Source organism: Pongo pygmaeus, chromosome 11 (genome assembly GCF_028885625.2).
Source record: "Pongo pygmaeus isolate AG05252 chromosome 11, NHGRI_mPonPyg2-v2.0_pri, whole genome shotgun sequence".
NCBI classification, from domain to species: domain Eukaryota; kingdom Metazoa; phylum Chordata; class Mammalia; order Primates; family Hominidae; genus Pongo; species Pongo pygmaeus.
The window spans coordinates 75,911,393-75,936,010 of NC_072384.2; the positions used below are offsets into that span (position 1 = coordinate 75,911,393).

Sequence of the window (24,618 nt, forward strand, 5' to 3'; positions counted from 1 at the left end):
GCCAAGCATGTTTGAATAAACAACAACAACAAAACACTAATATCTATCCACGGACTAATCAACCCAGCAATATAATGGAATAGAGGCAATTCACGCAGCCTTGAATCTGGTCCTCAGAGGACTGCCTGGGCAGGCAGTTTAAACTCCTTAAGCCTATATTCTTATCCGTAAAATGGCGATAATATTATTACTTTAATGGGTTGTTGAGAAGACAAAGTCAAATAGAATATATGTATATATGTGTATATATGTACATGTGTGCATGGATACGTGTATATATTATATATGTGTATATGTGTGTGTATATATGTATATATGTGTGTGTAGATATATGTATATAAGTGCCTGGTATCCAGTGGGCGTTTACAAATGTTACTCGATTACAAAATTCTGGCTTACAGAAAGGACGTTAAAAATCTCCCAGATCCCCCTGCCCGTCCCCTGGGTGGGAGACGAGTTGGATACTTCGCTTCCACCTGCGGGGCCCCAACGCAGAGCCTGGAATTGGCTGGACGCAGCTCGCAGCGCCGGCGCCCGGTAGGACGGCGCGGGGGCGGGGCCGGCGGAAGCGCTCGAGTGCCGTTGTCTGCTGCGCCGGAAGTTCCTAGCCGGGCCTGGCGGTAACCTTGGGGGCCTCACTGCCGCCGCCGCTGCTGTTGGAGTGGGCTTTGCGAGTCTGAACGTTGGCGGGGCTAGGCTTGTTAACTGCCGAGAGCCGCCGGGTTTGCGGTGGAGGACGCTGAGGCCCGTGGGGGGCAGGCACCCGGGCGCCGGACCTCCCAGCCGACATGTCTCTAGTGGCGGAAGCCTTCGTCTCCCAGATTGCAGGTAGCGCGGGTGGCCGCAGACCTAGAAGGTGGCGGCGCGGTCTCGGGGAGCCGCGTGGGGTACAGGGCTGGAGCTTTCCTCCAGCCTTGCGGCATTATACGCTGAACCCGGCCCGGAGGGTGGAGGCGGGCACGGACTACCAACCTTATCTCACGTATGGGAAAACTGAGAAGGAGACACTTGGCCAAGGTCACCCCGCAGGAGCAGGAGTCCCGTCTCCTTCGCTTGGGCGGTACTTTGTCCCACCTCCCCATTCCGTTGGGAGGTGCTGGAATATGAGGAGGAGGCCTTGGATTGGGATTGAGGTGGGGGGCGTGACCACAGGGGCAAGCATCTGAACGCTTCAGTCTAAGAGTGGTGGCAGTTTCTGGGTCCTGGTACTCAAAGTTTAAGGTGACTGTCACTAATCAGTTGTTACCTACTGTTGAGGGAACACCAGACTTCTTGCTTCCTCTCCCAGCGACACAGTAGTGCCATTTGCTAAGACTCTAGGAGTTATTTATTTATTTATTTATTTTTCGAGACGGAGTTTCTCTTTTGTCACCGAGGCTGGAGTGCAGTGGCATGACCTGGGCTCACTGCAACCTCCGCTTCCCGGGTTCAAGCGATTCTCCTGCCTTAGCCTCCCGAGTGTTTGAGATTACAGGCGCCCGCCACTACGCCCGCGCGGATTCATTGAAATATTTTTAAATCTGCATGTACTTTAAAGAAATACCTTTGAGTCGGTGGACTGAACATGACTGATGTATATAGATTTATAAATTCTCTTATTGAGGTTTTTATTTATTGTAATGAAAGAACTTAAATATTGTTGAGAAAGTGAGGAGACTAAACATAGGCACTTTGAGATAGAAGCTAATGGAATTAGTCATAACTCCCTAGCAGTGTTTTCAACATGAGTACAGTAATGAAGACAGTCACCACAATAAATAGGTACATTTGAAGTAATAAGATAGTATTTTGGAAATGGAAAGTACAGAATGTGTCATAAAATTTGCCGGAATGTTTTTCACTGCTTTGCGTTTGTGTGAACATACATTTCTTTTTTTTTCCTTTTTCACTTAAAAACATTATTTTTTAGAGGAGAGAAGCTCCTACTAGATTGCAAGCTTCCTGAAAGTAGGGATCCCCTACTTTTGTTCCCCATTGTATCCATAGTCAGTTGGTGCTCAATAAATATTTGCGACCCAAATCAATGATTAATCTTGAGATTTCAAGCAATGATTATTTCTACTTTTACCATTTATGTTGAAACAAAATCAGGCTTATATAGTTAGATCGGCGATTTAATTTAGTTTGCTACTGTGTTTAAAAAAAAAAAAAACTTCACAGTGTATGTTGAGAGTGGTTCACTGTGTGCATGTGTCCTAATGTGTGATTTCTTTTAATGAGAAAATGATGAATGTCTTTTAATAAACTTTTGATACTGCTTTAAGTAGTGACGTTTAAAAATTTCTAGGCATTTTGTCTGTCTGCCGTCTTAGCTATTTGTAGTGATCTGTTACTCTAGGAGGAAGCATTTAAAGATGGATAATTCAATAAACGGTGTTGGAACAACTACTAAGTCATTACACCACATGAATAAATTCCAGATTGATTAAAGATCTAAATATAAAACAACAAAATTGTAATAAAATAATTAGAGGGAAACATAGATGATTTTAATAATTCTTGGATAGCAGAAGGGGCCTAAGCAAAACTTAAGAATTCATAATCCATAAGAGAAGAAATTGGCAGATTTGATTGCAGAAAAAATTTTAAAACTTTGATAAAAGACATCTCAAGTTAGTACAATTAAGAAGACAAACCAACAGAATCAAGGACAAAGGATTGGAACAGGCATTTCACAAAAGGGTGAAATATAGATGGACAGTGAACAGGTGAAAAGATGTTCTCTGTCCCTAATAATGTATAGCATCCTCCCGCTCCTGCCATCAGACAGACAAAAGTGAATATGATTTCTAGTACTGCCAGGGCATGGGGAAAACTGTTGCTCTTAAACTATTGGGTCTGTAAGTTAGTATTACTTTTTGGGAACGTAATGTAGCAATATTTATTAAAATGACATTCTCTGGCCTGAAAATTCTACTTATGGGGGTTTATCTGATAGAAATGTAAAGACCAGTACTTAAAGAAATACACAATGATATTAATTGCAGCATTATTTGTAATAGCGAAAAACTAGAAATGTTTTAAATATATGTCAAATTATTGTATACCAATCCAGCAATTCTACTTCTGGGCATGTATCCAAAGGAATTGAAATTGTCTAAGAGGTATGTGCAGTCCCATGTTCATTGCAGCAGTATTCACAATAGCCAAGATATGGAAGCAACCCAGGTGTTTATCAGTGGATGAATGGATAAAGAAGATGTATATAAGATACAATGGAATACTATTCAGCCTTAAAAAAGAAGGAAACCCTATCATTTGTGATAAAATGGATGGATCTGGAGGACATTATGCTAAATGAAATAAGCTAGACAGAAAGACAAGTAGTGAGCTAAAATCTAATATTTTTAGGGAAATCTAAGAAAGTTGATCTCCTAGAAACAGAATAGAAAGGTGGTTACCAGAAGCTGAGGGGACAGAGGTGGGAGATGGGGAAGAGGAATGGAGAAGAGGAGATGTTGATCAAAGGGAACAAAGTTTGTTAGACTAGAAGAAAAAGTTTTAGTGATCCATTGCACTGCAAGGTGACCACAGTTAATAATAATGTATTATATATTTCAAAATTGCTAAAAGCTTAGATTTATAATATTCTCACCACAAAAATTTAAGTTGGTGTGGTGATGGATATACTAATTAGCTTGATTTATTCTTTCTATTCTTTGATTTATTCTTTAGATCAAAATACCACATTGTACCTCCTAAATGTACACAGTTATTATTTGTCAAAAACATTTATACAAAGATTATGGTATGGTCACATTTTTACGGATCCAAAAATGAGGAAGTATATCTGTTAGATACATTGTTTTGAAAGCTATGGTTATATTAAGTAAAAAGTTATAAAATAATATCTATTTTGTATGAACTCATGAAATCTATATAAACGTACATATGTTTATATATGTTAAGAATATTCAACTAATTTTAACTAGTGATTGAGATAATAAAGATAGAGTGTTGGTAGAGGGTAGAGGAACTATGTTTCTGAATTGTTTGAATTACTATAGTGAGCATAGTTTACTTTTGTAATTTAAATGATTGTAATTGTTAAAATTTATAAGATTATGTTTTGTCAAGAAGTGAAAACAGGAGGCTGTCTTAATCCGTTTTGTGTTGCTATAACAGAATACCACAGACTAGGTAAGTTATAAAGAAAAAAAATTTTAAGTCTCACATTTCGGGAGGCAACGAACTCCAGCTTCAAGGTGCCAGTATCTGATGGGAGCCTTTGTGCTGCATTATCCTGTGGCAGAAGGTGGAAAGGCCAGGGAGGGCAAGAGCCAGGGACTGAGAGGGCTGAACTTGCTTTTATAACAACCTACTCTTGGGATAAAGAGATGAATCCATTCATGAGGGTGGAGCCCTCATGACCTAATCACCTCTTAACAATCCCAGCTGTTAATACTGTCAGAATGGCAATTCCATTTTAGCATGAGTTATGGAGGGGATATTCAGACTATAGCAGTGGTTAAAGTAATAAATTATCAGAAACCCTGTGTTTGACTTGTAAATGACTTATAAATGTGACTCAAATCCAGCAACTATTCACAGTATTTTGTTTCTGGTAGTACAGGTTGGAGATACGTATCTATATAGATCTGTTATAACTTAAGTAATTATGAATCTGTTTTTATAGTTGAGAGCTCTGATTTTTAGTGTATCTAACACTTTGCTTATTACCTTTCCTTCCTGTGGACATGAGCTAACACTGATTATTTCTTTTGGAAACATTTAAAGATACCTGGCATCTCTCTGTGGTATTCTTGAAGTGACTTCTTTGAGATCCTTATTCATAAGGATATCTTTTTAGAAGTCTTCTCTGAACTCCCCAGTTTAAGTGAACTGCTTCTATCTCCTTACTACATTTCCCTTGCCAACTTTCCTCAGTTATTATTCCTAAATAGGACTTATTCTGTCCATTTCTACTGCTGTTACCTTAGTTCAAAGCTTTGTCATTTTTTGCTTAGATAACCATAGTAGTTCTGAATTGATTTCTCTGCTTCCAGTCTGGCTTCCTTCCAGTAGAGTCCATACACTGCAAGCCTCAGTGGGTTTTCTGTTTGTTTTGTTTTATTTTAATTTTCCTTAAAAAAAAAAAACCTCCTCTTGTTTTAACATTTTGTTGGTTTCTCATTGTCAGTAGGACAGCCTCATGTTTTGTTGCTTCTTTCTTTGCCCCTTGCCTGAGATGTCCACTTTGCTTGAATAACTCCTGTTCATCCTTTAAGACTCTGGGCACCATTTTAACCATTTAATGTAAGTCTACCTGACATTTTTTTCCTGTCAGATGAGAAAGGTTTGTTGTCGAGTTTTTTTTCCTGATAATGATAATGATATGTTTCCATTATGGAAAATGAAAACAATCCAGAGATAAAGTAAAAATTACCTGAAATCATACCACACAGATTAAGACTTTAAAATTCCATCCATCATTAAAACTTTGATGAACAAAGCTATTTCATTCTCTTTCCCTGAATTAAAAAAATCGACATAATATGCATAATTTTTTGTAATCTGTTTTGTCATATATTGGGGTCTCTTTTCATGTCTGTGAATGGAATTACACATCATCATTTTAAAATGGTTATGTAGTATTTCGTTGTAATGAAGAAGCCAAAATTTACTTATGTAGTATTACTCGGATGGGTATTTAGAGAGTTATCAGTCATTTCAACCAGAGAAGCAGAAGTACCAGGATATCTATTTCTCTCTCTAGCCACACACACACATGCATGTATGTGCATACACAAACACATGGCAAAGAATTGGCTTTTAATGTGGGGGCTGGCAAAGTAAGTGCAAAGCATGCAAGGCAGGCAGTCAGGAAGGGGGGAGATTCAGGACTAAGAGAGCAGTGGCAAGACCAGGTACTGCCTGGAGTGTCTGATCCCAGGGAGGACTTAGACCCTTTTTAAAAAGGCTTTCAACTGATAAAGTCAGGCCACTTAGGATACTCTCCCTTTTGATTAATGTAAAGCTAACTAAGTAGGGACTTTAATTATATCAGCAGAATCCCTTTATGGCAGCACCTAGATTAGGGTTAGAAAAGCTACGAGGAAGTGTGTGTCTGCTACAAAATGGCTGTTGCCTCTCTTCTCTTCCCAATACCTGGCGGAGAATATCCCTTGTAGCCCACTTTAACTAGAGACATAGTAGAAAGGGAATTTTGGCAAGTGTATTCAGTGTAGGTAAGCTGATGTGTCCCAAAGCCATCACATGTGTGTGTGATTTTGTCTGTTGTAAGCAGTGCTTACATAAACATATTTATGCATCTGTTCAGTAGTTTTTGGAACATATTTTTTAAAGTGGAAGATAATTTTGAATTGTTCTTTTAGCTTAATACGGAAAGAAATGGTAAGTTATGCTTTTGAATGAATAGTTGTTTCTCTAGATGATGATGTGCTGGATTTAGAATTTTTTTTTTTTTTTTTGAGATGGCGTTTTACTCTCGTCACCCAGGCTGGAGGGCAATGGCACAACCTTGGCTCACTGCAACCTCCACCTCCCGGGTTCAAGTTATTCTCCTGCCTCAGCCTCCTGAGTAACTGGGATTACAGGTGTCTGCCCCCATGCCCAGCTAATTTTTATATTTTTAGTAGAGATGGGATTTCACCATGTTGGCCAGGCTTGTGTTGAACTGCTGGCCTCAAGTGATCTGCCTGCCTTAGCCTCCCAGAGTGCTGGGATTACAGGTGTGAGCCACTGTGCCTGGCCTAGAATTTTAAAAGGATAAAAATAGACCTGGATATTATTAAAAATAGTTTAAAAATATTTTATAACCTGTATATTTAAGTTTTCACTTTTTTTAATGGCAAGATTTTTCAATACATTACTCACATTTTGTTTTTTTAATTTTGTTCTTACAGTCAGTTGGTTATGAATATATCATAGGGGAGGATTGTGTGATCCCATTTGGGCTACATGATCACATTTGGAACAGCCAAAAGGGTAGAGTACTTGGGTGGACAGGCCTAACTCACTTGCCCATCTCTGTGCCAGGAGTGGCTCCAGGTATTAGGGCTCCACAGTGCCAGCAGATACACAAAAGAAGGGAGAGAGGTGTTGAGCACTAAATGGCAGAAATTGGCTGCAGTGTTGATTGCTTCCTTCACCTTGCTTTTACACTTTCTGTGGATTTTGAAGTGAAAAGTCTACCTGGGTTCTTATTCAGCTACTTCCTAGCTGTGTGAACTTGGGCAAATTAACTGCCTTTTTAAGCCTGAGATATCTCATTTGTAAAATGGTGAAAATAATATGTTACTTTAAAGATACAATTTTGGTAAAGCTTTAAAAAGTTATTTGTAAATAACAGATAATTTCATTCAATAATATGAAGCATCTACATACAGTTATTGCAGTTATTAAAATTACTTAGTAATGTATCCTAGAATAATTTGTTATTCCAGGATATTTACTTCAAGATATATATATTTGATATGCTCCAGCCATGTTTATTTTCATTATAAAATTGAATCTTGGTATAGGTCATATTGACGGTCTGTTAATTAGAATTGCCATAGCTGGTTACTGATAATAAGAGTAAGCTTTTGAGCTACTGTGTTAAATGATTTATATACGTAATTGCTGATAATAACAATTTGGTCTTGTTAGGTATTTTGTGGATAAGAATACTGAAACTCAGTATAAAGGTTAGGAACAAGGTCATTGGAGTGAGAGCTGAGTTCTAAGCTCAACCCTGCTTCTTGTTGTGTGATCTTGGACAGGCCTTTCTAGTCCTCAGTTTCCTCATTTGTAAAAGGGGATAATGTATTTTACAATGTATATTAAGTATCTAGTATAGGGTGGTAGATAATAAATGTTCAGTACATGTTACTTTCTATTGTTACTTTTATTGCCCAAGAGCCTTTCACCTTATAGTAAGGGGACCCTTGAGGATATTAACTCATAACATCTAGTATCCCATTACCATTTTGGACAGCAGAAAATGCCCAAAGTATTCTTATTTTTCTTTACTCATATACCATCTTTTCTGATTTATTACTCCACCGGTGCCTTGCCATATTTTAAGCATGTCAGTTAGTTTCATCATACTATAATTTATTAATCTTTTGAAATAAGAACAATATCTGTTCTGTTCTTTATTTAGAAGCTCAGTAAACTATATAAAGGATGAAAAAAGAATGGTCGGAATATTCCATTTATCTCATTGTGGGCATTTGGGTGCTTAATTATTTAAATTTATTAATAACTTCATTTAAACAGTAGCATTAATTTATAGTATGAGCTAGGAAAGTAGTTTTGCAGGGTTCCATGGAACCTATATGTACGCATCTTGAAAGTAAGTGTGATCAAAACAGGTATGTTTTTAAAAATTTGTTTTTATATTGGTAATAAAGTGTTTTCATTCCATCCCTCCTCACATGAGTACTGGGGAATCTGGACTTTAAAAGCATTCAGAAGAGTTCCAGAGGCTAAAGGAAGTAGAAAATACAGGTTTAAAGGCTTTTGTAATATAGAAGTGATGCTATTGCTCACAATGAAGAAAATGATGGTAAAGGCTTGTATATCCGTGTATCAGAATATTTAATGATGACAGTTGCAACAGATAATTGAAGAAATACAATGCATTAAATTCATTTTTCTCTTTTTTGAGATGGAGTTGCACTCTTCTTGCCCAGGCTGGAGTGCAATGGTGCAATCTTGGCTCACCGCAACCTCCGCCTCCTGGGTTCAAGTGATTCTCCTGCCTCAGACTCCTGAGTAGCTGGGATTACAGGCATGTGCCACCACACCTGGCTAATTTTGTATTTTTAGTAGAGACCAGGTTTCTCCACATTGTTCAGGCTGGTCTCGGACCTCAGGTGATCCGCCCACCTCAGCCTCCCAAAGTGCTGAGATTACAGGCGTGAGCCACCGTGCCCAGCCTTAAATCTTTTGCTCTTGAAAATAAAGATATTTTGTTATTTTTACTCAATATTCTGAGGATTTTCCAGTATTGAGGAAGGCACTGAGGAATTATTAAAAAGTTATTGAACTGACCGTCACGTTTCAGAGAATTAAAAGAAAAACATATTAGTCATATGAATAATCTTACACAGTTGTGTTTATGACCTTGAAGATACGAAGCTGAGATTGAATGGTGCAGATGGTAAAGCAAAACAGTGACAAAATAGGTTATACTTCAGACTAGAGGCAAGATACGGTTTATTGACAGCAGTGGATCCTGTATTTTATTATACTGTATTGCTGAATAGGTTGAAGCTAGTTTTTTTTTTTTTTTTTTTTGGAGATGGAGTCTTGCTCTGTTGCCCAGGCTGGAGTGCAGCGGGGTGATCTCGGCTCACTGCAATGTCTGCCTCCCAGGTTCAAGTGATTCTCCTGCCTCAGCCTCCCAAGTAGCTGGGATTATAGGTGCCGACCACCACACCTGGCTAATTTTTGTATTTTCAGTAAAGACGGGGTTTCACCATGTTGGCCAGGCTGGTCTTGAACTGCTGACCTTATGTGGTCTGTCTGCATCGGCCTCCCAAAGTGCTGGGATTACAGGTGTGAGCCACCGCATCTGGCCAAAACTAAATTCTTAACAGCAATATTATGTAAATTTTTGAAAACTTTGATAATAAGATCCCTTCAAAGGCTTGTTTTCTGCTAATGAAATAGTTCATAGGCTGCAATATGAGTTTTAATTTACTTAATGTGGTTTATTAACATTTTATACTCTGAAATTACATGATTTTTCGTTTTTAACTTAAAAGATTTTGGTGATGGGTGCCCCATAAAATTTGTCAGTCTTATTTCTTTGAAGACTTTTGAGTTATTAACGTTAGCCCAAGCTTGCCATATTTTGGTGAAAATTGAAAGAAAACGCCACCAAACTTTTTAATATTTTTCAAACATTTTTGAAGTTTCTTGATAAGCAGTTATCAGATGGACTGAAGATATCAAATGGAGATGAGATATTGAAAATTCAGGCTTCTCATTTTTTTGTTCAAAGACAGAAGTTATAATATTCAGAAAGTCCAGCTATAGACATTTATATGTAGAAGTATTTGCCTTGCCAGTAAGAGGAATGCCTGCTTTAATTTTTTATTGCTTTGTAAATGATCTGTCCTCTATTCTTGAACATTTCTTATTTTTGTATGCTCTATAAATGAATAATGGTTTTGAACTTTTTTACATCAGTAATAAAAATGAAACTTGATTGGTTAGTAATAAAAAAGGTTCTTTTCATAAAAGCAATCATTTTGTCATGACAATTCTCATTAACTGTAACTGTGTTGGCAGAATAGAAACCATAAAATGCATTTCACTGTTTTTATACACTTAGCTATGTTTTTTGCTGATCATATATTTTATCTCTAAGAACTTGTGTAAGCCAAAGAATTTCTTCATAACTTGATTTGTCTTTAGATGGAAAAAAATAGACTTTTGATGTGTATATTTATTCCAGTGGATATAGTATCTTTGAGTATTACAATGGTATTTACCCCCACATGTCATATTTTATTACCTGGTCAATTTAGAGCACTAATCAGAACTTAATATGAATAAATTGTGTCATTTGTATAACATGAAGAGGCCACTATTATTCCAGTGTTTATTTCTGTAAAGTAATATTGGCAGCTGACTCTTCAATAATCTAGCCTTCTTTTGACCTCCATTTCTTTTGATTGTTAGCTTTTATGTTATAGAAAAATGTTTTGGCATTATGAATTATAAGTAATGTTTCTTTCTTTTATAAATTTAAAAAAAGATTGTCTTTATAAGAAATAACATAAAAATAAAAGTTGCTATCTAGTTTTTCGTTAGAGTGTTATTTTTACTATTACTGTTATTACTGTTCATCGAGTTAAGATTCTAAGTTGGCTAGTCCAGGAGAAGTAGTTACATAATGTTAACTATTTAAGTGATAATTGACATTTGTTCTTACATTGAGATTGTGAATTATTTTTGATGTATTTTCTCCCTAAACAGTTTTCTCCTTTTTGCCATCTACTTGCACTGATTTTCTCATACTAGCATTTGGTGGCTGTTTGGAGAATATAAAATAATTTTAATATTAAAATAAATATTTAGAAATGGTGCTAATGTGTGAGAAATTACAGAGTGCAGATTAAAGACAAATATAAACTATGCTTTCATTATTTACTCTTTTAGATTATCTTTGTATCATAGGTTAATGACTATTGGTCTGACTTTTATGAAAAGATATAGTTAGATTTGACTTTAGCTAGAGTTGTTTCTCTCTTGGATTCTCTTTTGTTTCCTCAATCCGTGAATAATGTAGCAACTGCTATTCAGGTCAGTTTTTAAAGATGGATGTAAGCCATTCTAGTCACTGGGTACCAAATCCTGCGGACTAGAGGCCAAGGAGTCAGGGTGATATGGTCAGCAAATTGGAGATAGAGTGAAATTTCAGGAAGGCAAAGATTCAAGATATTGGATTAGTAAGGTGAAACTGACTGGAGGGAAAGTGCAAGTGTCAAAATCTATGTCTGAAGCAGTAAAGTGGAATTTATAAACATAATATGGTCAGGAGTCAGTTTGGTAACCAATTTAGATAAACGGAATTCTGAGGCTTCAGACGAGTCAACATTTTGTGTGATTAATAGTAACTATCAAAAGTGTTAACTGTCAAGTTACTGTTGCAGTGTAACAAACCACCCTAAATTTAGAGGTGTAAAACAGCCACTTTCTTATGTTTATGGATCCTGTGGGTCAGTAATCCAGACAGGGCACATGTTGTGAGTGGCACAAGGTGAGACATAACCATATTCACACACATTTGTGTCTTTCTACAAGGTCAGACTTTTATTGGTGCTTATTCAGTCATAAAAGCAATAAGCAACATCGAATTCCTTAAGGAGGCAATTCTCCTTAGTGCTACCTGTTCACTCAGTAGTCAGAGCTGTGGCACATAGACTAAGCCAATCCACAAGTCAGTCAATGTTGCAAACCGCATGTAGTAGTATACTTAATATATAAATGTTATAGATTAAAATTTCCACGTCACACAGTAACATTTAACATCAAGAGAAAAGGGGACAGGAAAAGAGGTAATGAACCAGTCTAAGGAGAGCGTCGTGGACAAGGATAGTGTCCTGGGCTGATCCAGACAGTTGTCAGTGTCTTGCAAGGAAGAGTTCTTGATTTGGGCAGAGCATTTGGCAGCAAATGCTGGGTGCTGATCATGAGTGACTGCCAGACCGTGTCTATTAAGATGGCCATCTTGAGTTGGTGGAGTTCTGCTCTTTTTATAGCCCTCACATCTTCTGGTGAGGACTGATAGTAAAAAGTGTGTCTGGTTATGTCTTTATCTGGTTGGTACGTGTAGTCTCTGTTGATTAGATGAACATGTGGTCCCTGTTGGCATGATGCCTTTTTAAATGTAAGGTGGGGTCTTTTTCTAAGATAGGGTTACTTATGTATAGGGTGCTATACACAGCACAAGAAAGATGGTTTGTCTCTCACTCATGATGTCTGGGTCTTAAGCTGAAAAGACTCAAAGGCTGGGAATGATCCAGTGGTTGAGGGTTGGAAACCTCTGGAAGCATCTTCACTTTTATATCTGACAGTTGATTCTGGCGAGGACTTTGGCTGGGGTTGTTCTCTGGAATACTTACATGTGGCTTCTTCATGTGGCTTGGCTTCCTCACAGCTTGGTGGCCTGAGGGTAGTCAGACTTTTTATGTAGTGACTCAGTGCACCACATACAAATGCCTGAGCTAGCAAGAAAGAAGTTGCATCACCTTTTATAACCTACTCTCAATTGTCCTGCAGCATCACTTCCACAATATTCTGTGGGTCACAGTGGAGCTACAAGCTGGCCCAGATTCAAGGGAAGGGGAATTGTAGAGCAGGAATTACTGTTGTGGACGTATTTAAGACATACACTTTGCCACAGTAACCAAGGTGGTACTGCCTGTTTTCCTTAGATCTGGGAACCGACAAGGCACACTCATGATTGAATAAAGGTTCTAAAGAAGGATGGGGATAGATAGGGAGTTGGGGGTGAGTAGAGTAGTGTGGGTGGTTTTGTACATTGTAATTAGTTATCTATGGAACTCTCTAAAGCTAGTGATGCCTGCTTGAACATGCATGCATATACAAATACTCCTTTATTCTCACCAAAGGCCTATCATATGGAAAGATTGAGGATGGAGATAAAACAAGTATAGTTTTCAAATACTCTGTAGATCATTTGTCTTTGTGTCTTTGGTTAGGAACCACTGAATGATTTGGAGAGAAAGTGAATTCTTGAGTTTACACTGTTGAATTTGGTACCCATTGTTGAGATGTTATCCTTCCTTAAATTGGTTCAATGAATTATTTTTAGAGTTATAGCTGTTTTTTTTTTTTTTTTTTTTTTTGCTGTCAGATACCTTTCAGGCTTTAGATAGCAAAAGACCTGCTTATATTTTCTGCAGAATATGTTTGTTGAGTACCTAATTTGTGCTAGGTGCTCTGCCAGGTGGTGGGGGTACAAAAATAAGTAACAATTCTTGCCTTTCATGAGCTTATATTCTTTTGCAGAAATAGATCATTTTAATATGAAGAGCTATATCTATAGTAGAAATCTGCACAGAGGTATCTAGTTTAGTAAGCCTTTGCTGAACATTTTGCCTCCGTTTCTTCAAACTGCATTAGGGGTGTTAGGTTTTTGGTAAATATCTAAACTCGTCTCCATGCCCCCTACCTTCTATCTGGCATACTTTGGATTATTTTTTTGGATCCAATTCAGATTTCATCTCCTTTTGTGAATTCTTTCCTGTTTTCCTCAGGCAGATTTCATTATTTCTTCATGAATATTTCTATAGGGCTTTATACACACTTTTGTTCTAATGTGTATATTAAGAATTATTTATTGAAAATATACTGTGAGATAGAGACTTTATAGGGTACTTATAGTTTACCTACTTTTTTTTTTTTTTTGAGATGGGGTCTTGCTCTGTTGCCCAGGCTAGAGTGCAGTCCCACGATCTCAGCTCACTGCAACCTCCATCTCCTGGGTTCAAGCGATTCTCCTGCCTCAGCCTCCTGAGTAGCTGGGATTACAGGCGTGCACCACCACACCTGGCTAATTTTTGTATTTTTAGTAGAGGCGGGGTTTCACCATGTTGGTCAGGCTGGTCTCGAACTGCTGACCTTGTGATCTGCCCACCTTGGCCTCCCAAAGTGCTGGGATTACAGGTGTGAGCCATCACGTCTGGCCAATCTAGTTTTATTCTTCCAATAACCCAACAAGATAATTAATATTTCCCTCTTTTACAGTGAGGTAATTGAGACAAGAATAGGTTAACCAGTTTGGCCAAGATAACTCACACAATAAGTTGTAGAATTGGGAGGGGAAGCCAGGTATGTGTGACTCTGAAATGTGTTTTTTCCCTACACCACCTGTATTTGCTTAATGTATTTTAAATGGTTATGTGTACCTTAGTCACCCCTAATCCCACCTCCCTCTTTGTTCTTCACCTGCTCAACAAAATTAGATCCTAGAGGGCAATGACAGTTTTATATTCATCTTTGTCTTTGTATTATAGTTGTGGGTACATTTTGGATGTTTATCACCTATTTGTTCATTTAAATGCCTTTAATATTTTTTAGGGGGAATCCTCTGAGCATTTTCTACTGTGTTCTCATATTCATAAGGAAATTCTTGACTGTTACCTCATTTCCTGTTTCCTTCTTCTTGGAGAATCTTGCAGTTTTGTCAGCATTTCAGGTGGTATAATAATAAGTCAGATTCTCTGTGGGGGATAATTTGTTCTATAACTAGCTGGGAGGAGTGAAGGAAGAGGAATAGAGTTTTTTGGTTAGCTAGCTTGATACGAGATAGCAAAGTATATGTACAGTACCTGGAGCCATAATCACATAGTAGATACTTAAAAAAATAGGTGCTGTCGTTACAGTGATTGTATTTGGTTTAGATGGGAAGAACTACTTAGTTTGAAAGATATTTGTTTTCTGTCTCTAGAGTTAGATTTAGAGAACCATTAAACTATTGCACTGTGAAGATTAATGTTGTTGAGGTCTGACAGTTGTGTGGGGCTGTTTTTGTATCTGTTTTTTGGCCAGATGGATTAGACTTTTAACCAGCTGTTTTTCTATAGTTCTGCTGTTGATCTCATATTCATTTTTAGTTCTGAGAAAAGCTCATAGTATTAGTGCTTCTTTTTTTTTAAATTTCAGATTACCATTTTGAAAATGAAAAAAGTTTGAGTAACAACTACAAGACTCTTCTCTGTTAATTTATCATAATCATATGTAGTTGGCCTGCTTTTTATTGGAAATTAATGAAAAATAATGGATTTTTTTTCTTTTCTTTTTGTGATGGGGTCTTGTTATGTTGCCCAGGCGTGCCTCAAACTTCTGGGCTCAAGGGATCCTTCTGCTTCAGCCTCCCAGGTGGCTGGGACTACAGGTGCACACCACCATGTCCAGCTATGATGGATTATTTTTATAATGGATCAAAGTCTAAACATAACCATTTGAGAACATGACGCATACATACTTATTAAGAAAGAATGGAAAGTTTTAAATTTGACTTGTATTTATTTACTTTACCCTGAGTTATTGGCTTGTTGGTGCTATGAATTTGTTTTCTTGACCTTTGTTAACCTCTAGAAGTTTGTCAGGTTTACAAAATTGGTCCTTGAATACCATTTTGAAATTGATCTCTAGTCACAAATAGATATCACAACTGATATTCATAATTACTAACTTATTTTTACTTTCCTTATCGAATACTTCTAATGGAAAAACTATCATGTTACCACTTTGATTGCAAAATAAATGTGGCCTGAGTTCATTAATCTTAAAGGCTTATTCTTGAACGTTATAAAATAGCAACATGTTACTAAGGCATGTTTTAAAACATGGCTTTAAGCCATAGCCACAATGCTTAAGGATAAAAAGATGGTCAAAAATCTTCTTGAAAAAAATCTACACACATCCTTACTACCATTTTCTCTGAGCTAAATGAATGAAAGAGATAAAAAGAACATAATCTTATCTCAAGTGCCATCTGTGTCTCTAGGATGGTCTTTGTTGTGGTATTCACAGACCATCTACATCAGATTTACCAGGAGTGCTTGTTAAAGGTGCAGATTTTTGGTTCTCATCTCTACAGTATCAGAACTTCTGAGTTTAGGAAATACGTAACTTTATCAAGTTCCTCAAGTGTACAGGAAGAGTTGAGAACTACTGTTGTAAGATAATTATAATTGCTTTAATTCTAATAATTATTACCCAAAAATGTTTATTTGTGAGCTCTGCAGGAGGTTAGCTAATTTAGTTGTGTGTTCACTGACTGTAGAGCCACACTACTTGGGTTCAAATCCTGGCTGCTGTCACTTACTAGCATTGTGACTTTGGACAAATTACTTATGCTTGAGCCTCAGTTTTCTTATTGTAAAATTGGGAAAATAGTAATAATAGTGTCTACCTCATAAAGTTGTGGGATGTTTAATATATGTCAAGCACTTAGATGTACAGTAAGTACAAAAAGTCTTTTAAGATTTTCTGTTCAGCTTTCTTGAGATATAATTTACATACCCTTTTAGATTTATAATTCAATGATTTTTAGTATATTTACATAATTGTGTGACTGTTGCCACATCTTTTTTTTTTTTTTTTTTTTTATTAGTTTTCCACTCATCTCTGCAGTTACCACAGTCTAACAGTAGGTTTCCATCACCTCCAAAAGAAACTCCTTGCCCATTTATAGCCACTCCTCATTCCCACCACCAGCCTGAGTCAACCACTGGTCTACTCTGTTTCTGTAGATTTGCCTGGTCTGGACATGTCATATAAATGGAATCATATGTTTTCTTTTGTGTCTGGCTTTTTTTTTTATTGGGCATAATGCTTTTTGAGGGTCATCCATGTATTCATGTTGTAGCATGTATCAGTACTTAACTTGGTTCTTTCTTATTGCCAAATAGTATTCCATCGTGTGGATATACTGCATTTTGTCTGTCCATTCACCAGTTAATGAAAATTTCAGTTGCTTTCCTTTTTGACTATTGTGAATAATGCTGCTATGAACATTTGTATATAAGTCTTTATGTGGATATTTATTTTTATTTCCCCGGGTGAATACATAGGAGTGTAATTGTTGGGTCATATGGTAAAATTCTGTGTTTAACATTTTGAGAAATTGCCAAACTTTTCATGGTCCCATCAGCAACATGTGAGAATTTTTGAATTCTCCATATTTGCTAAACATTTGTTATTGTCTGTCTTGTTGATTATGACCTTCTTATTGGGTGTGAAGTGGCGTCTCATGGCGGTTTTGATTTGCATTTCCCTAATGACTAATGATGGTGAGTATCTTTTCATGTGCTTTTTGGCCATTTGTATATCTCCTTTGGAAAAATGGCTATTCACATTCCTTGCTCAATTTTTAAAATTGGGTTATGTTGTCTTTTTATTCTAGGGTTGTAAGAGTTTCTTAACATATTTTGGATATATGCTGTATGAGTTTTGCGGAATCTTAATTGCTGTCATTATCATCATCATCATCTGCCTAAATAGAAGTCTAGTTTGTATTTGACCGGGAGATAGAGTCTAGTTATTCTCTAGTTTTATTTGGGCTCCAACTTTGGTTGTGAGAGGGAAGTTCTGCCTTCATTTTTCTGTGTTTTCAATCTTTGTTGCTTTCCATCTTGTGCTTCTAGAATGGCAGGGTATTAAAACCCATCTGCCTTGGGTATTCTACTGTCCTCATTCATTCATTATTACTCACTCTGTGTCTTTTTTTTTTTTTTTTTTTTTTTTTTTCCGAGATGGAGTTTCGCTCTGGTTGCCCAGGCTGGAGTGCAGTGGCATGATCTCAGCTCACTGCAACCTCCGTCTCCCAGGTTCAAGCGATTCTCCTGCCTCAGCCTCCCAAGTAGCTGGGATTACAGGTATGTGCCACCATGCCTGGCTAATTTTGTATTTTTAGTAGAGATGAGGTTTCACCATGTTGGCCAGGCTGATCTCGAACTCCTGACCTCAGGTGATCCACCCACCTCAGCCTCCCAAAGTGCTGGGATTAAAGGCGTGAGCCACCGTGCCCGACCCACTCTGGGTCATTTTAATCTTTTGCTTACTACCTTGTTCCAAATGAATGGGTTGCTGGAGATAGTTATTTGTGGAATATTATTTGAGTTATTTGCCGTAGGTCAGTAAATTGGAATTCATTTAGTGTTTTGAAGATTATAACATACAGTGTTATAATATAACAGTCTATTAAAACATACACTGTTGTGTATGTTTTTTTGTAATGTGTAGCCCAAACAGAATTAAGCCTTGTTATATGTATACCAGATACTATTGTCATAATGAGGTAGACTTCAGTATTTTTTAGTGTTTTTAACTTCAGACATTGTAAAGGTACACATAAGGAGAGAGGCCACATGATACCTCTAAAATAGAAGTGCCTTATGGGCAGTTACTTGGTTTTCTTTATAATTGTGCCTTTAGCTCTTAGAATGGTGCCTGACATTTTATATGCATTCAATATATTTATTGAATGAATGATAAAACTGATTTGTAGCTGTGGCTAAATTTACTTTCTGAAATAAGATGTATGTATAATTTACTATACATATTTCTATACACTGAGTATCCCCAATTTGAAAGTCCAAAATCTGAAAATGCTCCAAAATCCAAAATTTTTTGAGTGCCAACATGATGCTCAAAGGAAATGCTCATTGAAGTGTTTTGGATGTTTGATTTTCGGGTTAGGGTTGCTTAACTGATAAGTATATAATGCAAATATTCCAAACTATGAGAAAAATCCAAAATTGAAACACTTCTGGTGTCAGGAATTTTGGATAAGGGATACTCAACCTGTATGTAAAAAGCAATAATGGATATACAATAGACTCTTATGTCAGTCAACAAGTTTCTTTTTCCTAAAAACTTATGATGATGTGTAGCCAAAGGAATAGTTCTGGTCTGAATCTTCTTCTAGAAAAATCTTCTAGAATCTAGGACTACTTTTGTATTTGTGTCTAATACTTCTCTATTTTGTCCTAGAATGTTTGCTTTCTGCTTCAGGATTTCTATTTTAATTGAAGGTAGTCTATATCTTTGTATCTACACCTGCTTGCAAATGTGTTTTTTAAGTAGCCTTACCACTGTGCTACACAATACTGCCTGCTTTTTTTTTTTTCAACGTTTATGGAAATGACAGTATGACGCTGCACTTCCCTGTTCTCCAACACAAGCCATTTTCTTACATAAACACTGATCTCTGACTATTGAGATAATGGGAAAATGGTTTTAAACACCTTTTGTGGGAAGAGTCACTTCTGCTTACACATCCTGTATCGTATCATTAAACATTCCCTATGAAACACTAGCTAAGGGGCATTACTATTTAATAATTTCATGACCATCATTATATAGTGTTATGTTTGACTTGCACTATAGTTTGCAGGTTGAATTGCTTTGAATTTAATATATAGCCCTTAAAATTTCAGTTTTGATAAAGTCCCATATCATCATATTTTAAGTCTAAACATCTTAAAAATCTATTTTAAGTGAAACCTTCATATATTGCCTAAAACTTGATGGATTTTGAGCATGGTGTCTATGTTGATATCACTGATATCATTAGTATAATATTTATGTCAAATTAACAAATTTCCTTCCTTTCTCTGTGTGTCTTGCAGTAACTTGTCCATGTTTAAGAGCTGCCGAATGCTCTTTGAACATTTTGTTATATTAGCAGTATTTGCATTTACAACTTTGGCAGGAAGCCATCCAAATTTGGAGATAGGCTACACATGTTTCTTGCTCCTTTTATATAACACTGTCAAAATAGTCTTGCTGTGCTGAAGAGATGACATCTATGAGCTTTTGGAATCTAGTTGCCTAAGGATAAACTGAGTTTGACTTCATTAGTGCACAAATGATAGGTTTGTGTAGAGTTATTATAGCATTAATCAATTTGATGGATTGGAAATATGACAGAACTGAAGCAGCATGTAATATTAGTGCCTATTATTCTAGAAATTATGTCTTCACCTACATTCATATGGCAGAGGAGTCACGTTGTACATCAAGAATGCAGAACTTAAAGAAACAAACAACAGAGGGCATCTCTTTTCATGGCCCTTCTCTTAATCCTCTTACATTAGATCATTGAGAGATGGACTTCAGAATTAGACTAATTTTTTTTAGGTCATAGCACTTTCATACTTTGAAATACCTTGATTTGAATGGAATAAATAGATATACCATCCTAACCTAATATTTAAGAGAATACTACAAGTAATATATAAAGTCTTTAAGAGACTTACGGGTATACATATGTGAATTTATTGGTTAGCAGTCATTTCATTAAAAATGATAATGGATTAATAGTAAAGAATATTGTTTTTGTTGTGTTGGTTGATAAAGCTTAAAAATAGGTAACTTAAAGATAATTAAAATTAATGAGAAGCAAATACTTATTTTTTTGGGTCACGGGTGTTGCTTTATCATGTGTGCATTTCTAACATTTATGCATTATTTATTTTATGGCTTTCAAAAGTTCAAGAATATGTGTCACTTCTTTTTGATTTTACTTTGTTCTCCAACGTAAATACTTATGAGTTTCTTTAAGAAATATTCATTTGCATAAAAAAACTCTCCCACTAAAGCCTGAAACCTTAAGCAGCATCTCTTTTGCTCTTGGTAAAGAAAACACTAAATATAGAATAATCAGGGCCTGAGCAAAATTGGGAAGTAGGTAAAGAACTACCTGGACTTTTAATAACTAATTGGATATGCACTTAGTTATGAGGTGCTCTGATATTTGCTTTATTTCTAGGTATTCTTTTTATCTGCAATATAGGGATATATTTCTTCTTTATAAAAATGATAAAAATTTAATGCATCTTTTGTTAGAGAATACTATTAGAATAGTAATTCTAATTTTAAAGAGTGAGTTAATGTAGGTCACTAGGAGTACCTTAGAGTAAGTTATTGCTTTGGTATGAAAGTGGTACAGGAATTTCTTTATCATGAAATAATTAATTTCTAAAAGGTGGGTAGTTTAATTTAGAACTCTTATAATGAAGATATTAGCTTAAATGATGCCTATATAAAATTTAATCTTGGTTAATTTAAATTTCGTATTTTGGCATGTATTATTGTAGATGTCATCTTCAGTTTGGAGCAATTGAGAAGCCAAGTTTTTAATAACCTTGGGACCACAAGAATTCTTCACATTCTAGGAATTTACCTACTAGAAAGAGAAATAAGATATTGACATAACAATATGATAGAGTAGAAAATGATATATAAGAAAAATGCAGACTGCTATGGACAGTATAGATGAAGGAGAAATTAGATTTGCTTAGTCCTAAAAGCCTTTTTGATGGATGTGGCATTTAAACTTGGTTGAGAAAGGTATAGGATTTGGGTATATGGCAGTAAAGGAGTATTCTGAACTTAAGGGGAACAATTTGAGCAAAGTCACAAAGATGAGAAAGTATGAAGTTTGTGGGGGAGATTTGAAGTACTCTGGTTGATACAAGGGTCATGTTAGGGAGGTAGTAGGCAGGGATCCCCATTCTCCTCACTAATTCACGTGTGTTCCCCCTGCAAGCTTTCTCCTTGGTCAAAAAGGATGATTTTACCAGAAGAGAGCAAGATTCTTCCTTGCTCCAGAGTACATGAATGACTGGGTTTCCTGCAAAAACTTCAAATAAGTAGTTATTTAATTAGAACGTTGTTCTCCAATGTGGGATGAGATGTATGTAGGAGCAAGGGGTGATTACTGACTTTGTCTGACCTTGGGAAAGAGAAGAGTAGAGAAGAAGTTGTCCTTTTGGATTTTGTCTTTTCCCAAACCAAGAGATCAGCTTTTTATAAGGTGTGGATAATAATTTTCATGATTCATAGATTTACATATGAAGACAGTTATAGAGCTCATTTCCTAGAATGGTACCTACATGGTTGATTTGTAGATTCATTGCCCAGTTTAGGATTTCAACTTTGGGCACTCCTAGGGAATAACTAATTTTTTTTTTTCCTCATGTCATGCTTTACGTGTAATATGTGTGCAAGACAATCCTTTGAAATACAGGAAGAAAAACATATAAATTAACTATATATTTCTTACCTTTGCACTAACCCTAAAACTGGAAATCTCTTTCTATACAATGTTTTATATTAAATATATAGTTTACATCAGATGTTACTGCTGTATCACTCCTCAGTTAAGCTTATCTGACAAACAGTCTCACTGTTCCCCTTTCCATTTCCTATGACTCTAACCCAAGAATCGTCATTTATGAAAATCTCATGTCCTTATCAATAAAAATTTGAGCATGCAGGCCTGAATTTAGAAATCATAAAGTTGTTAATTGCTGAGCCGATATATCATGCACATTATAAAACGTACACTAAAAAAGAAAGTAGAGTTAAAAGAGATAAAATTCAAATTCCAGGAATTTTAGGCAGCTATTTAGTATTTTTTTGAGTTGTGTTGTTGGTTGTAGTGTTGAAGTTGTTTGAGTAAAGTTTATTTTATTTTTTGTGTTTTGCCATGAATTTTTCTTATCTTCCCTGCTACATTCTTAGCCTGAATAGTACAGAGTAATAACAACAATGATGATAGTGCTAATAATGAAAACAAATGTTTATTCAGCAACATTTACTGATTACCTGCTATGTGCTAGGTTCTAGGGATAAAGTGGTAAGCAAAAACCAGACGTGAATGCTGGATTGATGGTGCATATTTTCTCATGGAGAAGATAAACAATCAAATACTTAAATGTAAAAATACAGACGGGGAGTGCATGCTATAAGAGCTTGTAAAAGGAGTGTTTGAACTATTCAAGGAGGTCAGCGAAAACTTCCCTGAGGATAGGACTGGCTACATAATTTTTAAGGCCCAGTGCAACATGAAAGTGTTCAAATATTATCCACTTTCAAGACTGAGACAGCAGAACATTAAACCAAGCAGGGGGCCCTTCCAAGTGCAGGCCTTATGCAGGTGCACAGGTTACACGCTCATGAACCTGGCTGTACCTGAGGAAGTGATTTTTGAGCTGAGATGTGACAATACCATAGGAGGATAAAATTGTTCCAGGCAGAAGAAACTGCAGTGGGGAGATGGTGCGTTCAGAAACTGGATGAAGGCCAGCGTGGCTGGAGTGCAGAGTCAAGGTTGGGGATGTGTCTGTGATGAGGTAGGCTGATAGGGTAACTTGAAAGTCTAAGTAGAGCCCTGTAGGCCATGTTGAGGATTTTGGTCTTTATTCCAAGAACCACACGTAACTATTGATGTGTCTTAAGCGTGAAATTTACTTTTGATGTGGTGAGAATACCAGTAACTTGCACTTTGACAGCATTGGACAACTTTCTTCCTCGGCTTCCATTTCTTACCAACCCCTTTTTTAGAAACTTTCAGTCTCACCTTCTATGTTTATTCTAAGGCTGTCCCTTCCTTTAGGTGTGTTTAAAATGGCACTTCACACCAGGGTGATAGAAACCGAAAATAGGTGGAGTAGGCGAGTCATGTCATTTTATTTACTATTGAAGTAGTTTGTGGTCTAAAACATTTCAGGTCAACTGAAGAAAAACTAGTAAAATATAAAAATGTTTTATTGTTGTTTTAAAATGATTTTTCTTTTAAAATGCCACAGATTTTTAAAATGTATATTGTCAGCGCCATGATTTTAAATCCTTAATCTCCTCTTTTACACGTGCTCAGGAGCAAGGGATGATTACTGACTTTGACCTTGGGAAAGAGAAGTGTAGGGAAGAAGTTGTCTTTTTGGATTTTATCTTTTACATAATAGGTATTCCCAAACCAACAAATAAGCTTTCTTTCTGTTAGGTGTGGATAATAATTTTCATGATTCATAGATTTACATATGAAGACAGTTAAAGAGCTCATTTCCTAGAATGATACCTGCGTGATTGATTTGTAGATCCATTGCCCAGTTTAGGATTTTCACTTTTGGCACTCCTAGGGAATAACAAACTAGAGATTTTTTTTTCTCTCATGTCATGCTTTACATGTAATTTACATACAATTTATCCTAAAAGGTTATTTTTTGAGTAATTTGCTGATGTCAACTTGTTTTTGTTTCCTTTTATTTAAAAAACCGTTATACAAGTTAATTGGGTTCTTATTGAAATTTTACTTTGTTAAAAGTTGACAGCAAAATAAATTTTGTTTCATTGCTGTGTTGGTATGTGCATTGAAATTCAGTAGCCCTTACATATATGTGTAATATTGTGTGTAACAGCGTACAAAACTATGTGTAGTTCATTATTTACTTGATGTTTTCATGGCATTATCTCTAAATATGAGTTTAATTTTGTGTAGCCCAAACCAAACTAAATCTAAAAGTCACATTTGTTATTTATTGTAATACTGTTTTTCTTTTTATTCTAAAGCATAAGTAAAAGCAAATTAAGGAGTTCCTTTTTCCCATTCCAGGGATTGCTTTAGAACATTTTAAATGATCAGTCTTAAGAAAAAAATGCTTCACATGTATAAATTTCTTTCAAAAAATCAGCCAGAATTACATATTAAAGTTATTTGTTGCTATGTCACAGAGACTAAAGTAGTGTAAACACAATTAGAAATATACCAGTTATTATGTAATTATATGAGCTCTGTCACTGATACAGTTTGGATGTTTGTTCCCTGCAAATCTCCTG

General features: G+C 36.2%; 1 protein-coding gene across 2 annotated transcripts in view; it reads left to right on the plus strand.

Moving 5' to 3' along the window:
* Nucleotides 1–485: 485 nt before the first annotated feature.
* The window catches only part of MTX2 (metaxin 2), a 69,170-nt gene continuing 45,037 nt past the window's right edge, over nucleotides 486–24,618 (plus strand). Inside the window, exon 1 of one of the 2 annotated variants that reach the window (XM_054478095.2) lies at nucleotides 486–828. In XM_054478095.2, coding sequence (XP_054334070.1) covers nucleotides 789–828 — 40 coding nt within the window. In that variant the 5' untranslated portion in view covers nucleotides 486–788. The remainder of the gene's footprint in view (nucleotides 829–24,618) is intronic. The other variant, XM_054478096.2, reaches the window with a different exon arrangement.